Source organism: Odocoileus virginianus, chromosome 4 (assembly GCF_023699985.2).
Source record: "Odocoileus virginianus isolate 20LAN1187 ecotype Illinois chromosome 4, Ovbor_1.2, whole genome shotgun sequence".
NCBI lineage: Eukaryota > Metazoa > Chordata > Mammalia > Artiodactyla > Cervidae > Odocoileus > Odocoileus virginianus.
Window position 1 is genome coordinate 1587514 of NC_069677.1, and position 25301 is coordinate 1612814.

The 25301-nt window shown below is 38.1% G+C and overlaps 1 protein-coding gene across 15 annotated transcripts in view; it reads right to left on the reverse strand.

Annotated features, from left to right (window-relative positions):
• Positions 1-25301, reverse strand: part of CCDC191 (coiled-coil domain containing 191) — a 115597-nt gene that overhangs the window by 62645 nt on the left and 27651 nt on the right. For all 15 annotated transcript variants that reach the window (XM_070465946.1, XM_070465953.1, XM_020879671.2 and 12 more), the window contains one exon: positions 7304-7494. In XM_070465946.1, the coding sequence (XP_070322047.1) occupies positions 7304-7494 (191 nt within the window). The remainder of the gene's footprint in view (positions 1-7303; positions 7495-25301) is intronic.

Sequence of the window (25301 nt, forward strand, 5' to 3'; positions counted from 1 at the left end):
AAAAAAATGAATGCATGAGGGAGATATTCAACTATACTTGCAAATCTAAGGAAGACAGGTTTGGGAGAAAGAGAAAGGGATGAAACTTAACAAGTGAATTGTCAATATTTAGTTAAGTATAAGACATAAAAATCAACATGAACTTATAAGGGTGGACCTTGGGGAAGGACTTGGTCAGGGAAAGGATCTCTGAAGAGAAGGACTCGTTTACCAAAGCCATAAACTGCATGAATGAAGGACTCCCTTGTGCAGACACTTGTTAACACTAGAAGTATATGAAGGGAATACACAAGGCACTTGCTCCCACCGAGCTCACTCACAGTCTAGTAGAGGGTCTGGTTCACTCTCTTCCTAAGGAAGAGCTAGCTCCTTTTGATTTCTGAAAACTTCATGATGTTAGGGGACATGACTGAGTGGAGTTGGGAAATGCCAGCTACATTTCCCTCCAAAGGGGCTCTCAATTTGGAGACATTTTGGTGATAGTCAGGTGACAATTCAAGCATAGAGGTCTCTGAGATCAGTCTATAAGTGGATGATTATTGTCTCCGAAGAAGGGAGCTATAGAGCTTGGAACTTATGTCACAACCAGGGTCCATTTTGAGATTTAAAATCTAATATTGTTTAGATACCTACTTAATTTTACCTTGTAAAGTTGACTTGAATAAGTTCTCTACAACATTATTGGCATATCCACTTCTGTTAAACATATATAACACTTAACCCTCCTCATGGACTTTTTGGGGTCATAAAAAAAGTCTTAATGTTTTAAGCAAATGAGTCAGAAGAACATTTCTACAGTTCTTAAATGCTTAAAGTGACTTTTAAACCTTTTATGATTGACACCTACACTAAGAAAAATGTGTTACACCATGATTTCAATATAAGCTTATGTGTGTATGAAACAAAGTATATATAATTGAAACAAAAGTTTCCTCAAAGGATATTTACCCTTACTACCAGAGATACTCTAATGTTTCTTTTCTAATCTATTCTATTTTTTAAAAAACATAACTTGTCTAGAAGCGGATTTTAGGAACCATTAATGAGTTAAAACCCTTAGTTTGAAAGACTACTTGAGAGTCACAGAATTTAACATATGTCAGAGGAGTTGGGTGAAATAACCAATTAGTGAGAGTAGTGTTGATTGAAATAATAGAATTTAGGATAAATGCTAACAGCAATTCTGCCAACAGCATATTTCATTATATATAATTGTTTCTTTCTAATGCAATGATAGATAAAAAATACTTGGTGATTGACTGATGGTTTTTATAGTAAAAATACAATAAGGTAATAAACATTTATATATAATATTTTACTTTGATAGAAAAAAAGAAAGGATCTGAGACTGAATGACCTTGAAATAAAAATTAAAAAAAAAAAAAGACTAACAAATTGGGTAGCAATGCAGGTAAGAACAAAGCTCAAAAAATTTCAATGTCTAAATAATAAAACAAACAAAACACCCTATGGCATTTTACTCAAGTGAGTGGAAATCATAAATTTCCACAGACTAGAAGACGTATGTGCTCTGTCTAATTAATGTAAAATTTGATTTACATCAATCTGGGCATGAAGGAGAAGTTTGAAGTTTACCTGATATGTTAATTTCATGTTTTTATAGCATAAACAGCTAAAAGCTGCACTGGACTCTTGACTGTCAAGGAGAGGGGTCATTTGGATAGTATGAAAAGGCAAAGAGAAAAATACTTCTGGAAATATAACAAAAGACTAAAGAGTTAAAAAAAAGGGGGGGGTTGAAAATGCATGTTTATTACAGTGTTTAGAGCTTTCCCTATAGTGATAATGCAGGGATTTGAGGATGTACTTGGGTTTGTAGGAATGGTAGGAACACAGAAGCTAGGGGTCCAGAGACAAGGCTGGTTCTGCTTTTGCTCCCTTGTGGTTTCCTTCAGCAGAGTGACACTTCTGCTGAAGTCCATTTTTATACTTTTAAAATGATGATACTAAAGGCATAAATATTTCTGAAACTGAAAAATCACTTAAATTTCTTAAAAGCTCAGTCAGATGTGATTTACTTGGGCATGCTAACCCAAAGAAATGGTTCCACAGTTCTCAAATACACATAAAATGAAGAAGTCCTTTATGGATCCTGTCCCAATATGTTTCCAAGGTGAAATCAGGGAATTTCTGACAAGAGTATATAAATTGATCATTATAATTATATAACAAATGCAAAGAAAGGCTGTCTCTAAAGAACTAAGTATATAAAATGTAATAGGTCCAAATAGAAATTTAAATATGAACCAGGCTGCTCAGAATCAACACCTCAAATGCTACATAGCTGTTGATCTAAAACACAGTAGTCAGAAGAACACTAACTAGATAGGGGACCCTGGGCAAGCAACTGAAAGTTGCTGAACTTTGCAACTAAAAGTTGCAACTGAAAGTGTCTCAGATTCCTCTTCAAAACTGGTATCACTCTAACAACAACAAGCCCTATACTGCCCATTGCACAGGAGTCTGTTTTTAAAGATGTAATTAAATTTTAAAAAGAACCTGAAAATATAGAACAAATGCATGTGTAAGGTAATAGCACTATCTAAGGACAAGACTATTAGATATCTAAAAAGTGAGTGTCTTGAATTTTTTAAAAGGAAGTAAGAGATGATAAATAAATAACCATATGCTAGTGATCCGATAAAGAGTGCTGAAATCTGATGCAGAACACAAAAATAGCAATGATGCAAACAGCTACATTTGGGATGAGCGGGTTCAGCAGGAATAGGAATACATGAGCTAATGCATTCCGAAATGCATCAGGTAGCCCCCTCCAGGGAAAACATGGAAGATAACACAGTTCTGCTTTAAAGAGATTTAAAGTGAGCCAGCCAGGGCAAGTCTGGCTGGTCCTCCTGCCTCTCTGGCAGACATACTAGGAACTTTACCAGCTTCGGATGCTACACAATTTCTAGTCTCTCAAATGGATACTGAGATGAGCATGGAGGGAAGGGCAATGGGCCATGATTAACAGAGATGCTTCATAAATGACTGCCCTATGCTACTGCTGCTGCTGCTGCTGCTAGGTCGCTTCAGTCATGTCTCTGTGCGACCCCATAGATGGAAGCCCACCAGGCTCCCCCATCCCTGGGATTCTCCAGGCAAGAATACTGGAGTGGGTTGCCGTTTCCTTCTCCAGATTGCCCTATAGAATGTGAAATCAGGAGTGTCAGAAATGGGGAATACCTGACAGTCTCTTGTCAGTTCTGCCTCCCCACCCCTAGCTAGCCTGGCGGGTTCACCCCAGCCTGTTCCCACACAAGTTGAGCATGTACTGGCTTATCAGTTTTCCCCTAAACTGAAAAATGCTCTCTTCTACTTAGTCATGATCTCTCTCAATAGATGGGACCCAAGAGTTCTTATTTTTAAAAAGCTGCTTGGGGGATTGTAATGGATGATAGCCAAGTCTATGTCACTCCTAAGTTTTTTTTATCTTATCGTGCCTTCTGTTGCAATTATTTTTAGCATTTGGGTAAATTTTTAACTTCCCCACTTAGATTGAAAACTCCTAAAAGGCAAGAATGTTCAATGCTCTTTTTAGTTCCTCTACTTAAGAAAAAGTCTAGTATACAGTAAGCATCAGTAAAGCTGACCAAGTGAATGAATACATGCTAGCAGACAGAACAAATGAATGAGTGAATGAATAAATGTCATGGTTTGAAGGACGACAAAGGGCCTGCCACTGTACTCCTCAATCCCCATCACTGACATTTTGGGCACTGTTTCCAGACACTGCCTATTAAAGTGTAAGATTCCTAGGAGGGATAACATCAAATTGAGGAGTACAGAGGGGCTAGAGGGACACAGGGAAGAAGTGAAAGCCTGGTCCAGGAAAGGCCCAAAGCACCTGTTCAAGAGAAGGCAGGGTTGAGGATACTGTGGAGATTAGTAAGGGAAGGACAGAGATGCTTCCCAGGAAAGAACTGAGGAGTCAGGAAGGTAGGCTCAGGAAGGGTGGGGAGAAGATGTTGAAAACAAGCCCTGCTTCTTCCGTGTGTCTGGGCTGGCTGTAAATGGAAGGAATATGGTGGAGAGGAGGAATAGAAGATCTGGAGCCAACTTTCAAAAGTGAATATGCTAAAGAAATTAAGTCCAATACCATCACGGCCAAGGGTCTAACTTAGCATTGTGAGCCACCATTTCGTTGTATTACCTGAGTGACTAAATCACTAGTTAAGAGTTTGGGAATATCTGTCAATGTTCCAATTGTATTACAATATTGTACTGACATTCTATATACACCAAAACTACTTTTAAAAGAAAAAAGATAGACAAAAATTCCTATTAGGGAATTTCTAAGAAAATTCAGAAAATAAACCTTTAGAAAAAGGTGTATCTTTCAGGAGAAATACATGGATGAGTGAGACTCTGAGCACAGGCTCAGTAAGAAAAGAAGGTGGCTAAATCAGGAATGAGAAGAGATGGATTTGTTGTTGCTCCAGAGAGAAAGTGGGAAGAACAGAAAGGAAAGAAGGCAGAGAAAGAAGCCCCAAATGCTGGGCCCAGCAAGGGGGACAGGCCAGTAAGAGGAAAGCCCAAGTGGCAAAAACAAATGTGGATTCAAGAGCTGGAGCCTAAGGACACAGTTGACATCTGAGAAACAGATACAACACATGATTTTCATGTCCAGGTGAATGGGCTGAAGAACCAATGATGTCCTGTCAATCTGGTAAGAGTTTAATTTCTATAATAAGTAACCCATGTACAATAAATGAGCTCTATCCTTTGATCTCACTATTTAGGAAAAAAATGCTTGAAAATGTATGGAGTTAAATTACAAAAGAGGAAGCAACCAAGTTCTTCATTCATCCATTGACTCACCTATTATTCATCAATTATGTGTTTAGTGTTCACAGAGAAACTGGGAGAAGCTCTGATGAGCACGGCAAAGGGGATCCTGGCTCTCCTGACACCCTTAGTCCCACTGACACGTCTTGGTTTCTGCTTGTAGTAGTTACCTTTGAGCTTTTTTCTTCACCTCTAATATCCCAACCTTCTTTGCACAAAATCACCCAAAAATTTCCCAAAACAATCTCTAGAATGAAGAACAACATGCAGAGAGCCAGGGATTTGTAGGAAAGCAACATGAAGGACAGTGTGGCTCCTTTTCTGTGTTTCTAGCTTGACTTGTTATTTGTTAATTACTGCTCTTGTTTCACATCTACAACCATCTAGAGTCAACAGCAATATACCTGAAAAACATGACTGAGGGAGCCATCACCTAGATTTTCTTTAGGTAGAAGCAGCATAGTATAGGAAAAAGCATCTGACTCAGCATCAAAAGGACCAGGCTCTAGTCTTGGATGGGCTACTTGAAGCTTTATGACCTTGACAGAATTGTTCATCCTTTCTGTGCCTTACTTTTGTAATCTGTAAAATGAGGGGCTGGATCAGATACTCCTTGAAGTATCTTCCTACTCTAAGAGTTTCTTGCTCTAAAAGTTTATAGTAAAAAAAAAAAAAAAAAATATATATATATATATATATATATATATATTATAAGTTAAATATTTTCAAACTCTGACAGTTAAAAAAAATGCAGTATCCATTTTGAGCATTTAAAAATAGACACTTGAAAAAAAATAAATAAAAATAGACACTTGAAAATAATTCACAGATATGAGACAAGGAGTTCTAAGATCTTTAAAAAAAATTGGCACATAATGCTATTATGAAATGTCCATTTAGTGCTTTTATATTTAAATAGCTTAATTGGAATGGAATCTCAAGTTCTTCAGATTTGTCTTCTAGAGGTTTCTTCTGGCATGTAAATTTCATAGACCACTCTGAACTTTAACATCTTAGTTTCCACTCCTGTTATGCCCTCACTCAGGATGTTTCCCCTTTGCAACACCTCTAATTTCCTTCCCTTTTTTATCCAACAAATCTACCCAATTCTTTGGTCAATCACTGGGTCCTCAAAATTTAGAAGTTAATTTTAAAATGCTCCTCCCCCATACTGAAGATATTCCCTCAGCATACTGTAGGAAAGGAAAATTGTCTAAGTCACCATCCTGCTTAAAAACCTTCAGGAATTCACCTTTATTTACCAAAGAATGCCTAAACTCCTTGACTTACCATTTAAGGCCTTTCACAGGTTGATGAACTTGACAACCACATACTTGATGATTTCCAGCCACATTTCATGCCATCATCTCACTCTCTACTTCTACCTAGGAACATCCCACTAACTGCATGCAGAATCCAACTTAAGACCCATCTTCTTGATAAAGCCCTTCCTGATATTCTGTAGGAGCCTCCTCAATTACTTCCCTCTAGTAGGTTCTCAACAGCCAAAGGAGATACATTACAAAGTATATAATGCTAGTCCACACCTGTATTATTTCTAGATTTCATCTTCCCCACAAAACTGAGTTCTTAGAGGACAAGGGCATGTGTCAGGCTCCTACATACCCACCCCAAGGCCTGATGCTGTCACGGGGATGCACAACTCCAGCAATGATACTCCCTTCTATCAATACATGATGATGCTTTCACAAACCATTCATCCAATTTTCCACCCAGAATGAACAACAGAATCACTGATTGAGAAGTGATTAAACCTAAGACCATGAATGGCTCCCTCCAGCTTTCCTCACCAATAAACAAATGGTTCTTTCCACATCTATGATTTTGGTTTAAGAATGCAAAGTTGAGCTTGGAAATCAAAAGAAGAAAATATATTTAAAGTTGATAGAGCAAAAGAAAGTTTTCTTTGTGGACAAATTCGGTGTCATTCACAAGTCTAAGAGGGAACTGATATAAAGGTGTCAAAAACCTCTAAATAAGGTGTGGGGAAGTGGGAGAAATCATTCTTGCACGTTTGCCCTCCCAAGTGGATATTCGTTCCCTATGTCCGTAATTAACATTCTATGTGAGAACAGTGATTTCTATCAATGAAAATTACTAGCACATAAGCTAAAATCTGTCTCCTAAATTGTAAGATGGTCCAGGGTACAATGCTACTATGTCAAAGGACAAGGGAAAAAGCATAATACTAGCTTCCTTTAAAAAAAGAAAAGCATGTACATTCGTATATTTTAATCCAAATTTTTTTGCTTATAATGTTCAGTTAAAATTTCCCAGTTTGGGATATAACAGAGAAAAACAGTGATATATTTTAAATGTAAATGAGATGATTACAGTGAACAGCATTTTTAGAGCTTATTTTTGGGTTCTTCAGGAGAAAAGATGTCTTACATAAACATAGAAACATAGATATATGTCCTGCATATACATTTTCATGGCATATAATTCATGGTATTAATACAAATAATAGTACCTGTTTTCTTCTCTAAGGTAATTTTCTATGGCTTGAGTCTCCCGCCCCAACTTCTGGGATCTCGTGTAGTCTCTCCAGGCCCGCAGGACCTTCAGTTGCAACTTCCAGTCGGACAGGGTCCCAGCTTTTCCCAGCTTAATCCTATGATCAAGAATCAGCTTGTGCCAGGCAGAGAAATACCGTTTTTGACACTGCAATGGAAACATTGGAAAATCAGTGCTAGGGTTTCTAATATCTACTGATGGGAAGCCTCTCCTCAGATATCCCCCTCACACTTTTTCTAACAAATCTAGGAACTTGATGGAAGGGGAACAGACAATTGCTTTATGCCAATAATGATGAGAAACATTCAAGTCTTGCAGCTAAGGCACTATCAGCCTCATGACTTAAGCTATTACTAAAATATTTAACTCTCATTGTAAGGCACCAGTCCTACGTAGAGCTGGAGTAGCTGTCACAACTAAGATCTAAGTTAAGAGGCCTATTTGGGAGACTTGAAAGGTATGCTTCCAACAGATCTCCTGTGCCACACTGTCTTGGGGCTTAAATGCCAACTGGGAACACCACTGATATCCTACACAAATGAACACAGGAGATCCCATAGCATGGAATGCAGTTTCTGGTGCCTCAGAACAAGACAGCTAAAAATGGCTTCAGCTGAGCTACCACTGACCATGTCGGGATTTTGGTGAGCACTCCAAGAGAAACTAGATACCCAGGCTGCTTGCAATCTTCCACTACATGTATCTGACAACAAATCAGACAAGGTCTACTGACCCTAAGGATGTCCCCAGAGGAGTACTTATGGTCCCAGGCTAAGACCTACATCTTCTACTTTCACATTTTATGCTCCCACTCCATCAAATTACTTTTAGTTCTTGGCCTTATACCAACCACACTGTTTTTACACTTTCCCACTTACGGTCATATTAATCTCTCTGTCCTTTTATGCTCTCTCTTTGCCTGATGACTTCAGGGGTCACCTCTCTCAGGAAGCCCTCCTATTACCAATCACTCTCCCCACATGTAAGTACTCTTCCCCTGGGTTGCCAGGGCAACCTATGCTTTCTTCAGTCAAAGCAGTCCTCATACTATATTATAGTCACCTGATACCAGTCTTCACAGGACTGTGAGCCTCCAGAGGAGGACCTGGAAGATCCGAGAGTACACCACATGTGCATGCTCAGTTGCTCAGTCAGGTCTGATTCTGTGATGCCATGGACTGTAGCCTGCCAGGCTCCTCTGTTCATGGAGTTCTCCAGGTAAGAATACTGGAGAACTGTACCCACTGGAGTGGGTAGCCATGCCCTTCTCCAGAGGATCTTCCCAACTCAAGGATCAAACCCAGGTCTCCTGCATTGGAGGTGAATTCTTTACTGTCTGAGCCCCCAGGGAAGCCCCCGTACCACATGTGGGGGGCACTACATAGAAAGTAACTGCATAGAAAGTGACTCTGGGAGGTCCAAGAGATGCCTAGCGACCAGTATTGAGAACTTGGTGGCCATACCAGGGTTGGCCCCGTTTATTGCCTCTTTCTCTTTAAAAATACTTATCCTTCACTGTTTCAACATTTAGTAAGCACCAACTGTGTTTGAATTTTGGGATTCTAAACAAGTTTTTGAAAGATATAATCTCTGCATTTGTGAGGTTATAAGCAGAGACACTATATAACTTAACGACCAATAACATAGGTGAGCATAGGCTGGAATTCCTAGAATAGCTCATTTGGCCTGAAATGTTTTCCATAAAAGAAACCAATTATATTCTCATTTAGACAAACTACAAAATCTTCTTTTTTATAATTTTCCATTAGGAGAAACCACGAAAGTCTTTAAAAAAGTCCTTGTTCAAATTAGAAATGAAAATGGAGAGATCACAACAGACAACACTGAAATACAAAGGATCATAAGAGACTACTACCAGCAGCTCTATGCCAATAAAATGGACAACTTGGAAGAAATGGACAAGTTCTTAGAGAAGTATAACTTTTCAAAACTGAATCAGAAAGAAATAGAAGATCTTAACAAACCCATCACAAGCAAGGAAATCGAAACTGTAATCAGAAATCTTCCAGCAAACAAAAGCCCAGGACCAGATGGCTTCACAGCTGAATTCTACCAAAAATTTAGGGAAGAGCTAACACCTATCTTACTCAAACTCTTCCAGAAAATTGCAGAAGAAGGTAAACTTCCAAACTCATTCTATGAGGCCACCATCACCCTAATTCCAAAACCAGACAAAGATGCCACAAGAAAAGAGAACTACAGGCCAATATCACTGATGAACATAGATGCAAAAATCCTTAACAAAATTCTAGCAAACAGAATCCAACAACATATTAAAAAAATCATACACCATGACCAAGTGGGCTTTATCCCAGGAATGCAAGAATTCTTTAATATCCGCAAATCAATCAATGTAATACACCACATTAACAAATTGAAAGATTAAAAACCATATGATTATCTCAATAGATGCAGAAAAAGCCTTTGACAAAATTCAACATCCATTTATGATTAAAACTCTCCAGAAAGCAGGAATAGAAGGAACATACCTCTACATAATAAAAGCTATATATGACAAACCCACAGCAAGCATCACCCTCAATGGTGAAAAATTGAAAGCATTTCCCCTGAAATCAGGAACAAGACAAGGGTGCCCACTCTCACCACTACTATTCAACATAGTTTTGGAAGTGTTGGCCACAGCAATCAGGGCAGAAAAAGAAGTAAAAGGAATCCAGATAGGAAAAGAAGAAGTGAAACTCTCTCTGTTTGCAGATGACATGATCCTCTACATAGAAAACCCTAAAGACTCCACCAGAAAATTACTAGAGCTAATCAATGAATACAGTAAAGTTGCAGGATATAAAATTAACACACAGAAATCTCTTGCATTCCTATACACTAACAATGAGAAAACAGAAAGAGAAATTAAGGAAACAATACCATTCACCATTGCAACAAAAAGAATAAAATACTTAGGAGTATATCTACCTAAAGAAACAAAAGACCTATACATAGAAAACTATAAAACACTGATGAAAGAAATCAAAGAGGACACAAACAGATGGAGAAATATACCGTGTTCATGGATTGGAAGAATCAATATTGTCAAAATGGCTATTCTACCCAAAGCAATCTATAGATTCAATGTAATCCCTATCAAACTACCAACGGTATTTTTCACAGAACTAGAACAAATAATTTCACAATTTGTATGGAAATACAGGAAACCTCGAATTGCCAAAGTAACCTTGAGAAAGAAGAATGGAACTGGAGGAATCAACCTGCCTGACTTCAGACTCTACTACAAAGCCACAGTCATCAAGACAGTATGGTACTGGCACAAAGACAGAAATATAGATCAATGGAACAGAATAGAAAGCTCAGAGATAAATCCACGAACCTATGATCACCTTATCTTCGACAAAGGAGGCAAGGATATACAATGGAAAAAAGATAACCTCTTTAACAAGTGGTGCTGGGAAAACTGGTCAACCACCTGTAAAAGAATGAAACTAGAACACTTTCTAACACCATACACAAAAATAAACTCAAAATGGATTAAAGATCTAAATGTAAGACCAGAAACTATCAAACTCCTAGAGGAGAACATAGGCAAAACACTCTCCGACATAAATCACAGCAGGATCCTCTATGACCCACATCCCAGAATTTTAGAAACAAAAGCAAAAATAAACAAATGGGACCTAATGAAACTTAAAAGCTTTTGCACAACAAAGGAAACTATAAGCAAGGTGAAAAGACAGCCCTCAGATTGGGAGAAAATAATAGCAAATGAAGCAACAGACAAAGGATTAATCTCAAAAATATACAAGCAACTCCTGCAGCTCAATTCCAGAAAAATAAATGACCCAATCCAAAAATGGGCCAAAGAACTCAACAGACATTTCTCCAAGGAAGACATACGGATGGCAAAAAAACACATGAAAAGATGCTCAACATCACTCATTATCAGAGAAATGCAAATCAAAACCACAATGAGGTACCATTTACACGCCAGTCAGGATGGCTGCTATCCAAAAGTCTACAAGCAATAAACGCTGGAGAGGGTGTGGAGAAAAGGGAACCCTCTTACACTGTTGGTGGGAATGCAAATTAGTACAGCCACTATGGAAAACAGTGTGGAGATTCCTTAAAAAGCTGGAAATAGATCTGCCATATGACCCAGCAATCCCACTTCTAGGCATACACACTGAGGAAACCAGATCCGAAAGAGACACGTGCACCCCAATGTTCATCGCAGCACTGTTTATAATAGCCAGGTCATGGAAGCAACCCAGATGCCCATCAGCAGATGAATGGATGAGGAAGCTGTGGTACATATACACCATGGAATATTACTCAGCCATTAAAAAGAATTCATTTGAATCAGTTGTAATGAGATGGGTGAAACTGGAGCCCATTATACAGAGTGAAGTAAGCCAGAAAGATAAAGACCATTACAGTATACTAACACATATATATGGACTTTAGAAAGATGGTAACGATAACCCTATATGCAAAACAGAAAAAGAGACTCAGATGTATAGAACAGACTTGTGGACTCTGTGGGAGAAGGCGAGGGCGGGATGTTTCAAGAGAACAGCATCGAAACATGTATATCTAGGGTGAAACAGATCACCAGCCCAGGTTGGATGCATGAGACAAGTGCTCAGGCCTGGTGCACTGGGAAGACCCAGAGGGATGGGGTGGAGAGGGAGGTGGGAGGGGGGACTGGGATGGGGAATACATGTAAATCCATGGCTAATTCATTTCAATGTATGACAAAAACCACTGCAACGTTGTAAAGTAATTAGCCTCCAACTAATAAAAATAAATGGAAAAAAAAAAAAAAGAAAGTCCTTGTTCCTTCTCCATTATGTCAAGGAGGACAGATTTTCTAGACTTTCACCTCAGATCCCATGGAAAGAACAGTGGGAAGGATGGAGAAAGAAAGAGAAAAGGGAGGAAGGACAGAATGAATGAAGGGAAATTCTCTGAACATAAGATATAGTTTTAGTCATAACAAGGAAAAGATGCATAGCTGCCTGTTGAGGGGGTATGGCTTTTTTATTACTGTTTGCTTATCTATCCCAAAAAATACAGCATGAAAAAAATAGTGTTAACTTGTGCACTGTAGTCTAAAGAAAATATTATATCTATTTGCCAGATTCATTTAAGAGATTCTTCTTAAGAGACTTGATGAAATATTCTATATATAGGTAACTATCACTAATTTTGATTCCTGGAATATTTCTAATGATGAAATAATACAAACATAATCCACCTTGATGATAATAGCACTATTAAGAATGTCCTTAGATTTCCACATTCTTTCTCTCTATAAAATTCAAAGCATTTCACATGTACTATTTTATTAACTCATAGACCATCATTACAAAATAGACTGCAGATATGATTTACCTTACCAAGCCAAACTTCAAACTGAAAAGGGATAATGGCTAAATTCACAATGTGAAGAGTTTGTGGTATACCCAAGGCTAAAATGAAAACATTGAGGCATCCTGATGATCCTAATATACCAGGCAAAAATTCTCTTAAAGAGGAAGAACAAATTATTTGCTTTTTTTTTTTTACTGAAAGAGAAAGAATTTGATACATCACTTACCTCAGTAGAAAAGCACTGCTGGAAACATGTGAATTTAAGAGGGGGAAAATTTGAGTTTGTAAACACCACAGTCAATATATTAATATTTCTTTTAAAATACTTAAGTTTAGACTTTGAGAGCAAAATGATCAGTTTTGAAGATCTATAATTCAGTTTCACTACACAGAAGTTAATAGCAGCAAAGTGACATACTCATAACAGTAACTGCTTTCTTGAAATCACCTTGTCATTGGTTTTTATCCCTGCCTACTCAAAAGAGCAATCCAGCAATCCCATTTAAATAAAAAAAAAAAGTATCAATCAAAAGTCACTTAGTTATTATTGATTCACAGTAAACATTATTTAGACAAACAGGAGTCCCATCAATGTGCTTGGAGGAAAATATTTGAGAAAAGAAAAAAGTCTTGGTTCTGTTTGCTCTGGGACAAGATGCTAGCACTCTGTTCTTACTGAGAACAGACAAGAAGTGACACAGCTGACAGTCACCATCTATTTACCCTTCCTATTATGTTCCCCCAAGCAGAGTCCCCACAGTGCTCAGGCCTGCTTCTCCTTTACTGTTCTCCACTCTGGAACTACAGAAGGGCTCTATCCCTTTACTCTTTGAAACAAGAACTATTACTTAAAATCAAAGTTAGTTAGAAGAGGAACACATTCTGCTTAAGCATGAGAACCATGTTTGAACAAGGCAGACAACTAGTCTTACCTCTCCCTGTTTCTTACCTAGCTCATTTATTTCTGCACCATGTTTTTATTTCTAATAGATTCTCAAATAAAGTCATTCGCTCTTTTACTAACTTCTAACATCTCTTTTTTACAGTTGTAGTGATAATTAAGACTTGTTACAGGTAAATAAAATGCTGAAAATCACCGTGGTAAGAACTGCTCCTAAATACATATCTACCTGCACTGCAGGCAGATTCTTTACCGACTGAGCTACCAGGGAAGCCCAATGTTTAAAATAAAATACTACAAAGTGAGTTCAAAACTGGGAAAGGAGTACATCAAGGCTGTATATTGTCACCCTGCTTATTTAACTTATATGCAGAGTACATCATGCGAAATGCCAGGCTGGATGAATCACAAGCAGGAATCAAGATTGCTGGGAAGAAATATCAACAACTTCAGATATGCAGGTAATACCACTCTAATGGCAGAAAGTGAAGAAGAACTAAAGAATCTCTTGATGAGGGTGAAAGAGAGTGAAAAAGCTGGCTTAAAACTCAACATTCAAAAAACTAAGATCATGGTATCTGGTCCCATTGCTTCATAGCAAATATATGGGGGAAAAGTGGAAACAATGACAGATTTTATTTTCTTGGGCACAAAAATCACTGTGGACAGTGACTGAAGCCATGAAATTAACAGATACTTGCTCCCTGGAAGAAAAGCAAATCTAGACAGTGTATTTAAAAGCAAAGAAATAATAACACCACAAAGGTCCATCTAGTAAAAGCTATGGTTTTTCCAGCAGTCATGTATGGATGTGAGAGTTGGACCATAAAGAAGGCTGAGTGCCAAAGAACTGATGCTTTTGAACTGTGGTGTTGGAGAAGACTCTTGAGAGTCCCATGGTCAGCAAGGAAATCAAGACAGTCACTCCTAAAGGAGGTCAACCCTGAATATTCATTGGAAGGGCTAGTGCTGAAGCAGAAGCTCCAACACTTTGGCCATATGATGCCAAAAGTTGACTCACTGGAAAAGACCCTGATCCTGGAAAAGACTCAGGGCAGGAGGAGAAGTGGGCAATAGAGGATGAGATGGTTGGATGGCATCACTTACTCAATGGACATGAGTTTGAGCACACTCCGGGAGATAGTGAAGGACAGGGAAACCTGGCGTGCTGCAGTCCATGGGGTTGCAAAGAGGTGGACATGACTGAGCAACTGAACAACTACAAAGTGAAACTTAGGAAGTTTTTAAGTGAAATGCTTTTCTTCTTTCAAAATCTTCCACAAAATATCATTTGGTCATTAAGGATTCCACTCAAGAGAAGAAATGACAGCTCACTCTGCTAAATTTATTACCTGCACTGGAGTTGCCCTCCTTTTGTTGGCAAGAAAAGCTCTTCCCTGAAATGTAATCACACTACTGTCATTGGGAATGATTGACGTTAGGTGGAACAGCAATTTGCTATCTAATCTTCATTGTAATTCTAACCCTGTCACTAGAGATGCTTGTTCTGATTAATGAAGTGGGTAACTAACTCATCAGAATTCCTCTGCTATTTCCCTTTTGTCAGAAAGCTCAGTGATAATTGCATCAAAATTCTCAGTCATGGAAAAATAAACAATGAATTGTAAAGAGGACAAAAATGTCAACACGTTTACAATTTATCTTTGCCGAATGGAACTAACTGTGGTGCAACTAGTGGTCTAGGGCAGCCAGCCAAGGCCCGAAGGTTAGAAACAAAGGGCTCAGCTAACTCCTGTCTGCTGCCAGGCCCAAAGAAACAGACATCCTAATACTACACAAGAAAGCAATCCTCCATGTCTCTTTTCCTTTTGGAAGACCACTATCTTGAGGCACAGGACCCCACAGACACTAAAAAGTGCCTGAAAGGTGGAGAGGAGGATCTTTCAATTTATTCATATGGTGTATCACGTTGACTGATTTGCATATATTGAAGAAACCTTGAATCCCTGGGATAAACCCCACTTGATCATTAAAAGGTATATGATCCTTTTAATGTGTTGTTGAATCTTGATGATACAGCACTGAAAAACTATCCCCTATATCCCATCTTACTTCTGATTTGAGAAAATCATTGTGCCCCACCCTGACCCCTGAACACATACACCCTATAACTACGTAAATACATCAATGAAAAGATCAGTTTTCAGCACTCAGTGCTAAGACCTGGATTTGCTGTTGGGTTTCATGGAAAAGCCTAAACTTTGACAACCAGTGCTATGTGAAATGCTCACACTGGCTACAGACAAAAGGGACTTTTGTTATGGACTGAAAGCTGTGATGTCATTTTAGTTCTGTATTTAATTTTTTCCCCTTCACTTTTAAACTTCAAAAAAGAAAAAAACCCACTTTATTACAGAAATTTGACAAACATATCCAAAAGTAGAATACAAGAATAAACCTCCTCAGTCAGCTTCAAAAATTATGCTAATCTTGTTTCATTTCTCCTCCACTCACTTTTCCTTCCTGGAGTATTTAAAAATAAATTCCAGACATCAGACATTGTATCATTTCACCCACAAATGCATCAATATGTATTACTAACACAAAGACATTTTGTAAATTCTTCTTAATTCTTCTAAGAAGTTTTGATCAATAATACTGCTGCAATTATATAACTTGGTTTCACTGCAGTAGCAGCAGAATTTCAGAAAGCAATTGCTTAGTTGCATCATATTACATTTTTAACCAATAAAACACTCTGGGATCTTTTAAAGAATGACATAGTATAGTCCATAACCTGACTCTTCACTAGGATAGGGTTCCTTTCCCAACAAAGTCTGGACCAATTTTCATAACCTCATGTATTTAGAGAAGGCCAAACTACTACTCCCCATCATCTTTTCTTTCAACCCCTTCTAGACCTTCTTCCCTCTTTTACCAATCTCTATTCCCTGCCCATTTCCCCCACCCTAGCACCACTGTCTCCCCCTACCCCCCCACCCCTGGCAAATATAACCAAAAGTACAGTTTACCTAGAATATATTAGACAAATGATGGATCCACCTCTAGGGTTGTCTGACAGAAAGACACTGATGTGATGTCATTTGTCCTCACCCATATGGCTCTTAAGGTACTTATAAATATTCTCCTGAAATGTCTAGTGTTCAGGGGAAAAAGATATTCTACTCTGTATAATTTAGAGAATGGGCTTCATTTATGCCAAAGACTCTTTTCTTAACTTTTTTAAAAGCAGAATCTAATCAGCACTTTTTAAAAGATTTAAAAAAAAAAAATCACATGCTTCTGAATTGAAACCTCTTGGATCAAAATGGCATTTTGAAAAGCAAAACACCATTGCAATGTTTTGGTAGATTGGCTCTGTCTCCCTGTCCCTTCTGTGAGAGGTGAGAGTAGGAAGAGTATAGTAACAACTAAACATATAACCTCTTTACCAATACCAACAAAATTTTATTTAGAAATTTTCCACTGAGTGGCTATATAAAGTAATACATAATTGCTTCAAACTTGTCCTAATATGCACACCACATGCTATCCTTGGTAAGGAGAGGAAAGTTATGTGAAATCCAATATTCTTCATGTGTGTGCCCAACACTTCTCTTACATTGCAGTTTTATATGTAAAGAGCCTTTTCTTTTATTTCCTTCTCCAAACATAAGACAACATTATTGAGAGAACAGCAATTGCTATGTTTCAGCTCAGAAATGTTTGTGTTTCAGTGTTATGTAGGCAGTCCTGCAAAACTAAGATCTCTGGGAAGGAATCATGATGTATAAATGAGGTTCTTACCTACATTGTACAGGAGGCAGTGATCAAGACCATCCCCAAGAAAAAGAAATGCAAAAAGGCTAAATGGTTGTCTGAGGAGGCCTTACAAATAGCTGTGAAAAGAGAAGCAAAAGGCAAAAGAGAAAAGGAAAGATATGCCCATCTGAATGGAGAATTCCAAAGAATAGCAAGGAGAGATAAGAAAGCCTTCCTCAGTGTTCAATGCAAAGAAATAGAGGAAAACATTAAATGGGAAAGAATAGAGATCTCTTCAAGAAAATTAAGACATACCAAGGGAACATTTCATGCAAAGATGGGCACAATAAAGGACAGAAATGGTATGGACCTAACAGAAGCAGAAGATATATATATATATTTTTTTAATATACATGTTTCAATGCTGTTCTCTTGAAACATCCCACCCTCGCCTTCTCCCAGAGTCCTCAAGTCTGTTCTATACATCTGAGTCTCTTTTTCTGTTTTGCATATAGGGTTCTCGTTACCATCTTTCTTTTTTTTTTTTTTTTTAATTTTTTTTTTTTTAATTTTTATTAGTTGGAGGCTAATTACTTTACATCATTACAGTAGTTTTTGTTATACATTGATATGAATTAGCCATGGATTTACATGTATTCCCCATCCCAGTCCCCCCTCCCACCTCCCTCTCCACCCGATCCCTCTGGGTCTTCCCAGTGCACCAGGCCCGAGCACTTGTCTCATGTACCCAACCTGAGCTGGTTATCCGTTTCACCCTAGATAATATACATGTTTCAATGCTGTTCTCCTGAAACATCCCACCCTCTCCTTCTCCCAGAGTCCACAAGTCTGTTCTATACATCTGAGTCTCTTTTTCTGTTTTGCATATAGGGTTCTCGTTACCATCTTTCTAAAGTCCATATATATGTGTTAGTATACTGTAATGGTCTTTATCTTTCTGGCTTACTTCACTCTGTATAATGGGCTCCAGTTTCATCCCTCTCATTAGAACTGATTCCAATGAATTCTTTTTAATGGCTGAGTAATATTCCATGGTGTATATGTACCACAGCTTCCTCATCCATTCGTCTGCTGATAGGCATCTGGGTTGCTTCCATGTCCTGGCTATTATAAACAGTGCTGCGATGAACATTGGGGTGCACGTGTCTCTTTCAGATCTGGTTTCCTTGGTGTGTATGCCCAGAAGTGGGATTGCTGGGTCATATGGCAGTTCTATCTCCAGCTTTTTAAGAAATCTCCACACTGTTTTCCATAGTGGCTGTACTAATTTGCATTCCCACCAACAGTGTAAGAGGGTTCCCTTTTCTCCACACCCTCTCCAGCATTTATTGCTTGTAGACTTTTGGATAGCAGCCATCCTGACTGGCGTATAATGGTACCTCATTGTGGTTTTGATTTGCATTTCTCTGATAATGAGTGATGTTGAGCATCTTTTCATGTGTTTGTTAGCCATCTGTATGTCTTCCTTGGAGAAATGTCTGTTGAGTTCTTTGGCCCATTTTTGGATTGGGTCATTTATTTTTCTGGAATTGAGCTGCAGGAGTTGCTTGTATATTTTTGAGATTAATCCTTTGTCTGTTGCTTCATTTGCTATTATTTTCTCCCAATCTGAGGGCTGTCTTTTCACCTTGCTTATAGTTTCCTTTGTTGTGCAAAAGCTTTTAAGTTTCATTAGGTCCCATATGTTTATTTTTGCTTTTGTTTCTAAAATTCTGGGATGTGGGTCATAGAGGATCCTGCTGTGATTTATGTCAGAGAGTGTTTTGCCTATGTTCTCCTCCAGGAGTTTTATAGTTTCTGGTCTTACATTTAGATCTTTAATCCATTTTGAGTTTATTTTTGTGTATGGTGTTAGAAAGTGTTCTAGTTTCATTCTTTTACAGGTGGTTGACCAGTTTTCCCAGCACCACTTGTTAAAGAGGTTATCTTTTTTCCATTGTATATTCTTGCCTCCTTTGTCGAAGATAAGGTGACCATAGGTTCGTGGATTTATCTCTGAGCTTTCTATTCTGTTCCATTGATCTATATTTCTGTCTTTGTGCCAGTACCATACTGTCTTGATGACTGTGGCTTTGTAGTAGAGTCTGAAGTCAGGCAGGTTTATTCCTCCAGTTCCATTCTTCTTTCTCAAGGTTACTTTGGCTATTCGAGGTTTCCTGTATTTCCATACAAATTGTGAAATTATTTGTTCTAGTTCTGTGAAAAATACCGTTGGTAGTTTGATAGGGATTACATTGAATCTATAGATTGCTTTGGGTAGAATAGCCATTTTGACAATATTGATTCTTCCAATCCATGAACACGGTATATTTCTCCATCTGTTTGTGTCCTCTTTCATTTCTTTCATCAGTGTTTTATAGTTTTCTATGTATAGGTCTTTTGTTTCTTTAGGTAGATATACTCCTAAGTATTTTATTCTTTTTGTTGCAATGGTGAATGGTATTGTTTCCTTAATTTCTCTTTCTGTTTTCTCATTGTTAGTGTATAGGAATGCAAGAGATTTCTGTGTGTTAATTTTATATCCTGCAACTTTACTGTATTCATTGATTAGCTCTAGTAATTTTCTGGTAGAGTCTTTAGGGTTTTCTATGTAGAGGATCATGTCATCTGCAAACAGAGAGAGTTTCACTTCTTCTTTTCCTATCTGGATTCCTTTTACTTCTTTTTCTGCTCTGATTGCTGTGGCCAAAACTTCTAAAACTATGTTGAATAGTAGTGGTGAGAGTGGGCACCCTTGTCTTGTTCCTGATTTCAGGGGAAATGCTTTCAATTTTTCACCATTGAGGGTGATGCTTGCTGTGGGTTTGTCATATATAGCTTTTATTATGTAGAGGTATGTTCCTTCTATTCCTGCTTTCTGGAGAGTTTTAATCATAAATGGATGTTGAATTTTGTCAAAGGCTTTTTCTGCATCTATTGAGATAATCATATGGTTTTTATCTTTCAATTTGTTAATGTGGTGTATTACATTGATTGACTTGCGGATATTAAAGAATCCTTGCATTCCTGGGATAAAGCCCACTTGGTCATGATGTATGATTTTTTTAATATGTTGTTGGATTCTGTTTGCTAGAATTTTGTTAAGGATTTTTGCATCTATGTTCATCAGTGATATTGGCCTGTAGTTTTCTTTTTTTGTGGCATCTTTCTCTGGTTTTGGACTGGTTTTGGAATTAGGGTGATGGTGGCCTCATAGAATGAGTTTGGAAGTTTACCTTCTTCTGCAATTTTCTGGAAGAGTTTGAGTAAGATAGGTGTTAGCTCTTCTCTAAATTTTTGGTAGAATTCAGCTGTGAAGCCATCTGGTCCTGGGCTTTTGTTTGCTGGAAGATTTCTGATTACAGTTTCGATTTCCTTGCTTGTGATGGTTTTGTTAAGATCTTCTATTTCTTCCTGGTTCAGTTTTGGAAAGTTATACTTCTCTAAGAACTTGTCCATTTCTTCCAAGTTGTCCATTTTATTGGCATAGAGCTGCTGGTAGTAGTCTCTTATGATCCTTTGTATTTCAGTGTTGTCTGTTGTGATCTCTCCATTTTCATTTCTAATTTTGTTAATTTGGTTCTTCTCCCTTTGTTTCTTAATGAGTCTTGCTAATGGTTTGTCAATTTTGTTTATTTTTTTCAAAAAACCAGCTTTTAGCTTTGTTAATTTTTGCTATGATCTCTTTAGTTTCTTTTGCATTTATTTCTGCCCTAATTTTTAAGATTTCTTTCCTTCTACTAACCCTGGGGTTCTTCATTTCTTCCTTCTCTAGTTGCTTTAGGTGTAGAGTTAGGTTATTTATTTGACTTTTTTCTTGTTTCTTGAGGTAGGCCTGTAATGCTATGAATCTTCCCCTTAGCACTGCTTTTACAGTGTCCCATAGGTTTTGGGTTGTTGTGTTTTCATTTTCATTCATTTCTATGCATATTTTGATTTCTTTTTTGATTTCTTCTATGATTTGTTGGTTATTCAGAAGCGTGTTGTTTAGCCTCCATATGTTTGAATTTTTAATAATTTTTTTCCTGTAATTGAGATCTAATCTTACTGCACTGTGGTCAGAAAAGATGACTGGAATGATTTCAATCTTTTTGAATTTACCAAGACTAGATTTATGGCCCAGGATGTGATCTATTCTGGAGAAGGTTCCGTGTGCACTTGAGAAAAAGGTGAAGTTGATTGTTTTGGGGTGAAACGTCCTATAGATGTCAATTAGGTCTAGCTGGTCCATTGTGTCCTTTAAAGTTTGTGTTTCCTTGTTAATTTTCTGTTTAGTTGATCTATCCATAGTTGTGAGTGGGGTATTAAAGTCTCCTACTATTATTGTGTTACCATTAATTTCCTCTTTCATACTCGTTAGCGTTTGCCTTACATATTGCGGTGCTCCTATGTTGGGTGCATATATATTTATAATTGTTACATCTTCTTCTTGGATTGATCCTTTGATCATTATGTAGTGTCCATCTTTGTCTCTTTTCACAGACTTAATTTGAAAGTCTATTTTATCTGATATGAGTATTGCGACTCCTGCTTTCTTTTGGTCTCTGTTTGCGTGGAATATTTTTTTCCAGCCCTTCACTTTTAGTCTGTATGTGTCCCTTGCTTTGAGGTGGGTCTCTTGTAGACAGCATATATAGGGGTCTTGCTTTTGTATCCATTCAGCCAGCCTTTGTCTTTTGGTTGGGGCATTCAACCCATTTAGATTTAAGGTAATTATTGATAGGTATGGTCCCAATGCCATTTATTTTGTTGTTTGGGGTTCACGTTTATACCACCTTTCTGTGTTTCCTGTCTAGAAAAGATCCTTTAGTATTTGTTGAAGAGCTGGTTTGGTGGTGGTGAATTCTCTCAGCTTTTGCTTGTCTGTAAAGCTTTTGAGTTCTCCTTCATATCTGAATGAGATCCTTGCTGGGTAGAGTAATCCAGGTTGTAGGTTATTCTCTTTCATTACTTTAAGTATGTCCTGCCATTCCCTTCTGGCCTGAAGGGTTTCTATTGATAGATCAGCTGTTATCCTTATGGGAATCCCTTTGTGTGTTATTTGTTGTTTCTCCCTTGCTGCTTTTAATATTTGTTCTTTGTGTTTGATCTTTGTTAATTTGATTAATATGTGTCTTGGGGTGTTTCGCCTTGGGTTTATCCTGTTTGGGACTCTCTGGGTTTCTTGGACTTGGTTGGCCATTTCCTTCCCCATTTTAGGGAAGTTTTCAGCTATTATCTCCTCGAGTATCTTCTCATGGCCTTTCTTTTTGTCTTCTTCTTCTGGGACTCCTATGATTCGAATGTTGGGGCGTTTCACATTGTCCCAGAGGTCCCTGAGGTTGTCCTCATTTTTTTTGATTCTTGTTTTTTTTTTCCTCCCTACTTCATTTATTTCCACCATTTTATCTTCTAACTCACTTATCCTATCTTCTGTCTCTTTTATTCTACTCATGGTTCCCTCCAGAGTGTTTTTGATCTCATTAATTTCATTATTAATTTTTAACTGATTTTTTTTTATTTCTTCTAGGTCCCTGTTAAACATTTCTTGCATCTTCTCAATCTTTGTCTCCAGGCTATTTATTTGTAACTCCATTCTGTTTTCAAGATTTTGGATCATTTTTATTATCATTATTCTAAATTCTTTTTCAGGTAGATTCCCTATTTCCTCCTCTTTTGTTTGACTTGGTGGGCTTTTTTCATGTTCCTTTAGCTGTTGGGTATTTCTCTGCCTTTTCATCTTGTTTAGATTGCCGTGTCTGGAGTGGGTTTTCTCGAAGCAGAAGATATTAAGAAGAGGTGGCAAGAATACACAGAAGAACTATACAAAAAAGATCTTCATGACCCAGATAATCACGATGGCGTGATTATCACATCACCTAGAGCCAGATCACCCACCTAGAGACAGACATCCTGGAATTCAAAGTCAAGTGCGCCCTAGGAAGAATCACTAGGAACAAAGCTAGTGGAGGTGATGGAATTCCAGGTAAGCTATCTCAAATCCTAAAAGATGATGCTGTGAAAGTGCTGCACTCAATATGCCAGCAAATTTGGGAAACTCAGCAGTGGCCACAGGACTAGAAAAGGTCAGTTTTCATTCCAATCCCAAAGGCAGTGCCAAAGAATGCTCAAACTACTGCACAATTGCACTAGTATCACATGCTAGTATGCTCAAAATTCTACAAGCCAGGCTTCAACAGTACATGAACCGTGAACTTCCAGATGTTCAAGCTGGATTTAGAAAAAGCAGAGGAACCAGAGATCACATTGCCAACATCCACTGGATCACTGAAAAAGCAATAGAGTTCCAGAAAAACATCTACTTCTGCTTTGTTGACTACGCCAAAGCCTTTGACTATGTGGATCACAATAAACTGTGGAAAATTCTTAAAGAGATAGGAATACCAGACCACCTGACCTGCCTCCTGAGAAATCTGTATGCAGGTCAGGAAGCAACGGTTAGAAATGGACATGGAACAACAGACTGGTTCCAAATTGGGAAAGGAGTAAGTCAGGCTCTATCTTGTCTCCCTGCTTATTTAACTTATGTGCAGAGTACATCACGAGAAATACTGGACTGGATGAAGCACAAGCTGGAATCAAGACTGCTGGGAGAAATATCAATAACCTCAGATATGCAGATGACACCACCCTTATGGTAGAAAGCAAAGAAGAACTAAAGAGCCTCTTGATGAAAGTCAAAGAGGAGAGTGAAAAAGTTGGCTTAAAGCTCAACATTCAGAAAACAAAGATCATGGCATCTGGTCCCATCACTTCATGGCAAATAGATGGGGAAACAGTGGCTGACTTTATCTTTTTGGGCTCCAAAATCACTGCATGGTGATGCAGCCATGAAATTAAAAGACGCTTACTCCTTGGAAGGAAAGTTATGACCAACCTAGATAGCATATTAAAAAGCAGAGATTACTTTGCCAACAGAGGTCCATCTAGTCAAAGCTATGGTTTTTCCAGTATTCATGTATGGATGTGAGAGTTGGACTATAAAGAAAGCTGAGCTCTGAAGAATTGATGCTTTTTAACTGTGGTATTGGAGCAGACTCTTGAGAGTCCCTTGGACTGCAAGGAGATCCAACCAGTCTATCCTAAAGGAGATCAGTCCTGGGTGTTCACTGGAAGGACTGATGTTGAAGCTGAAACTGCAATACTTTGACCACCTGAAGCAAAGAGCTGACTCATTTGAAAAGACCCTGATGCTGGGAAAGATTGAGGGCAGGAGGAGAAGGGGACAACAGAGGATGAGATGGTTGGATGGCATCACTGACTCAATGGACATGAGTATGAGTAAGTTCCAGGAATTGATGATGGACAGGGAAGCCTGGCATGCTGCAGTCCATGGGGTCACAAAGAGTTGGACATGACTAAGTGACTGAACTGAAGTGAAGTCATGCCATAACCAAAACATCGATGATGCCTCCTTTAGGTCATTATTATCTTATCCTCTAACAGAGATACTTAAATAAACAAACCAAAACCCTTCCCCCTAGATTTAAGATTTAGTGAGTGTTACCCCATCCTTCTTTGTTTTCTTCAACTTCTATATGCAGGAAGGATCACAGATTTGCTTATCTGAAGAAAACATAATATGCATTTCAGAAGAGGGTGAGAATGAAGAAGGGCACTTGCTAAACAGTGTAAGAATTTCATAGTTAATCCCTTGTTTCTGCTAATTAGCAATGACATGTGGATTGCTGAGTCTCCCCAAGAGATTTCACTGCCAGATCAAAGAGAAAGTAGGGTAGGGTAGAAGTAGAAAGTTTCTATATAAAAATAAGTGTTTTGACAACATAAAAAGACCTGACACTAAAACGGGTGGGAAAGGGGTGTATGAACAGTGCTACACCTGAGCTTGTGTACTGATAAGACAGCCTGCTCTGTTTCTCTCAGAGTCTCCTATTAAATAATGTGGCCCAAATGTGATGTTAAGAAATTGTCTGGGGAAACAAACAGAAGCCAGAGTCAAAGCACA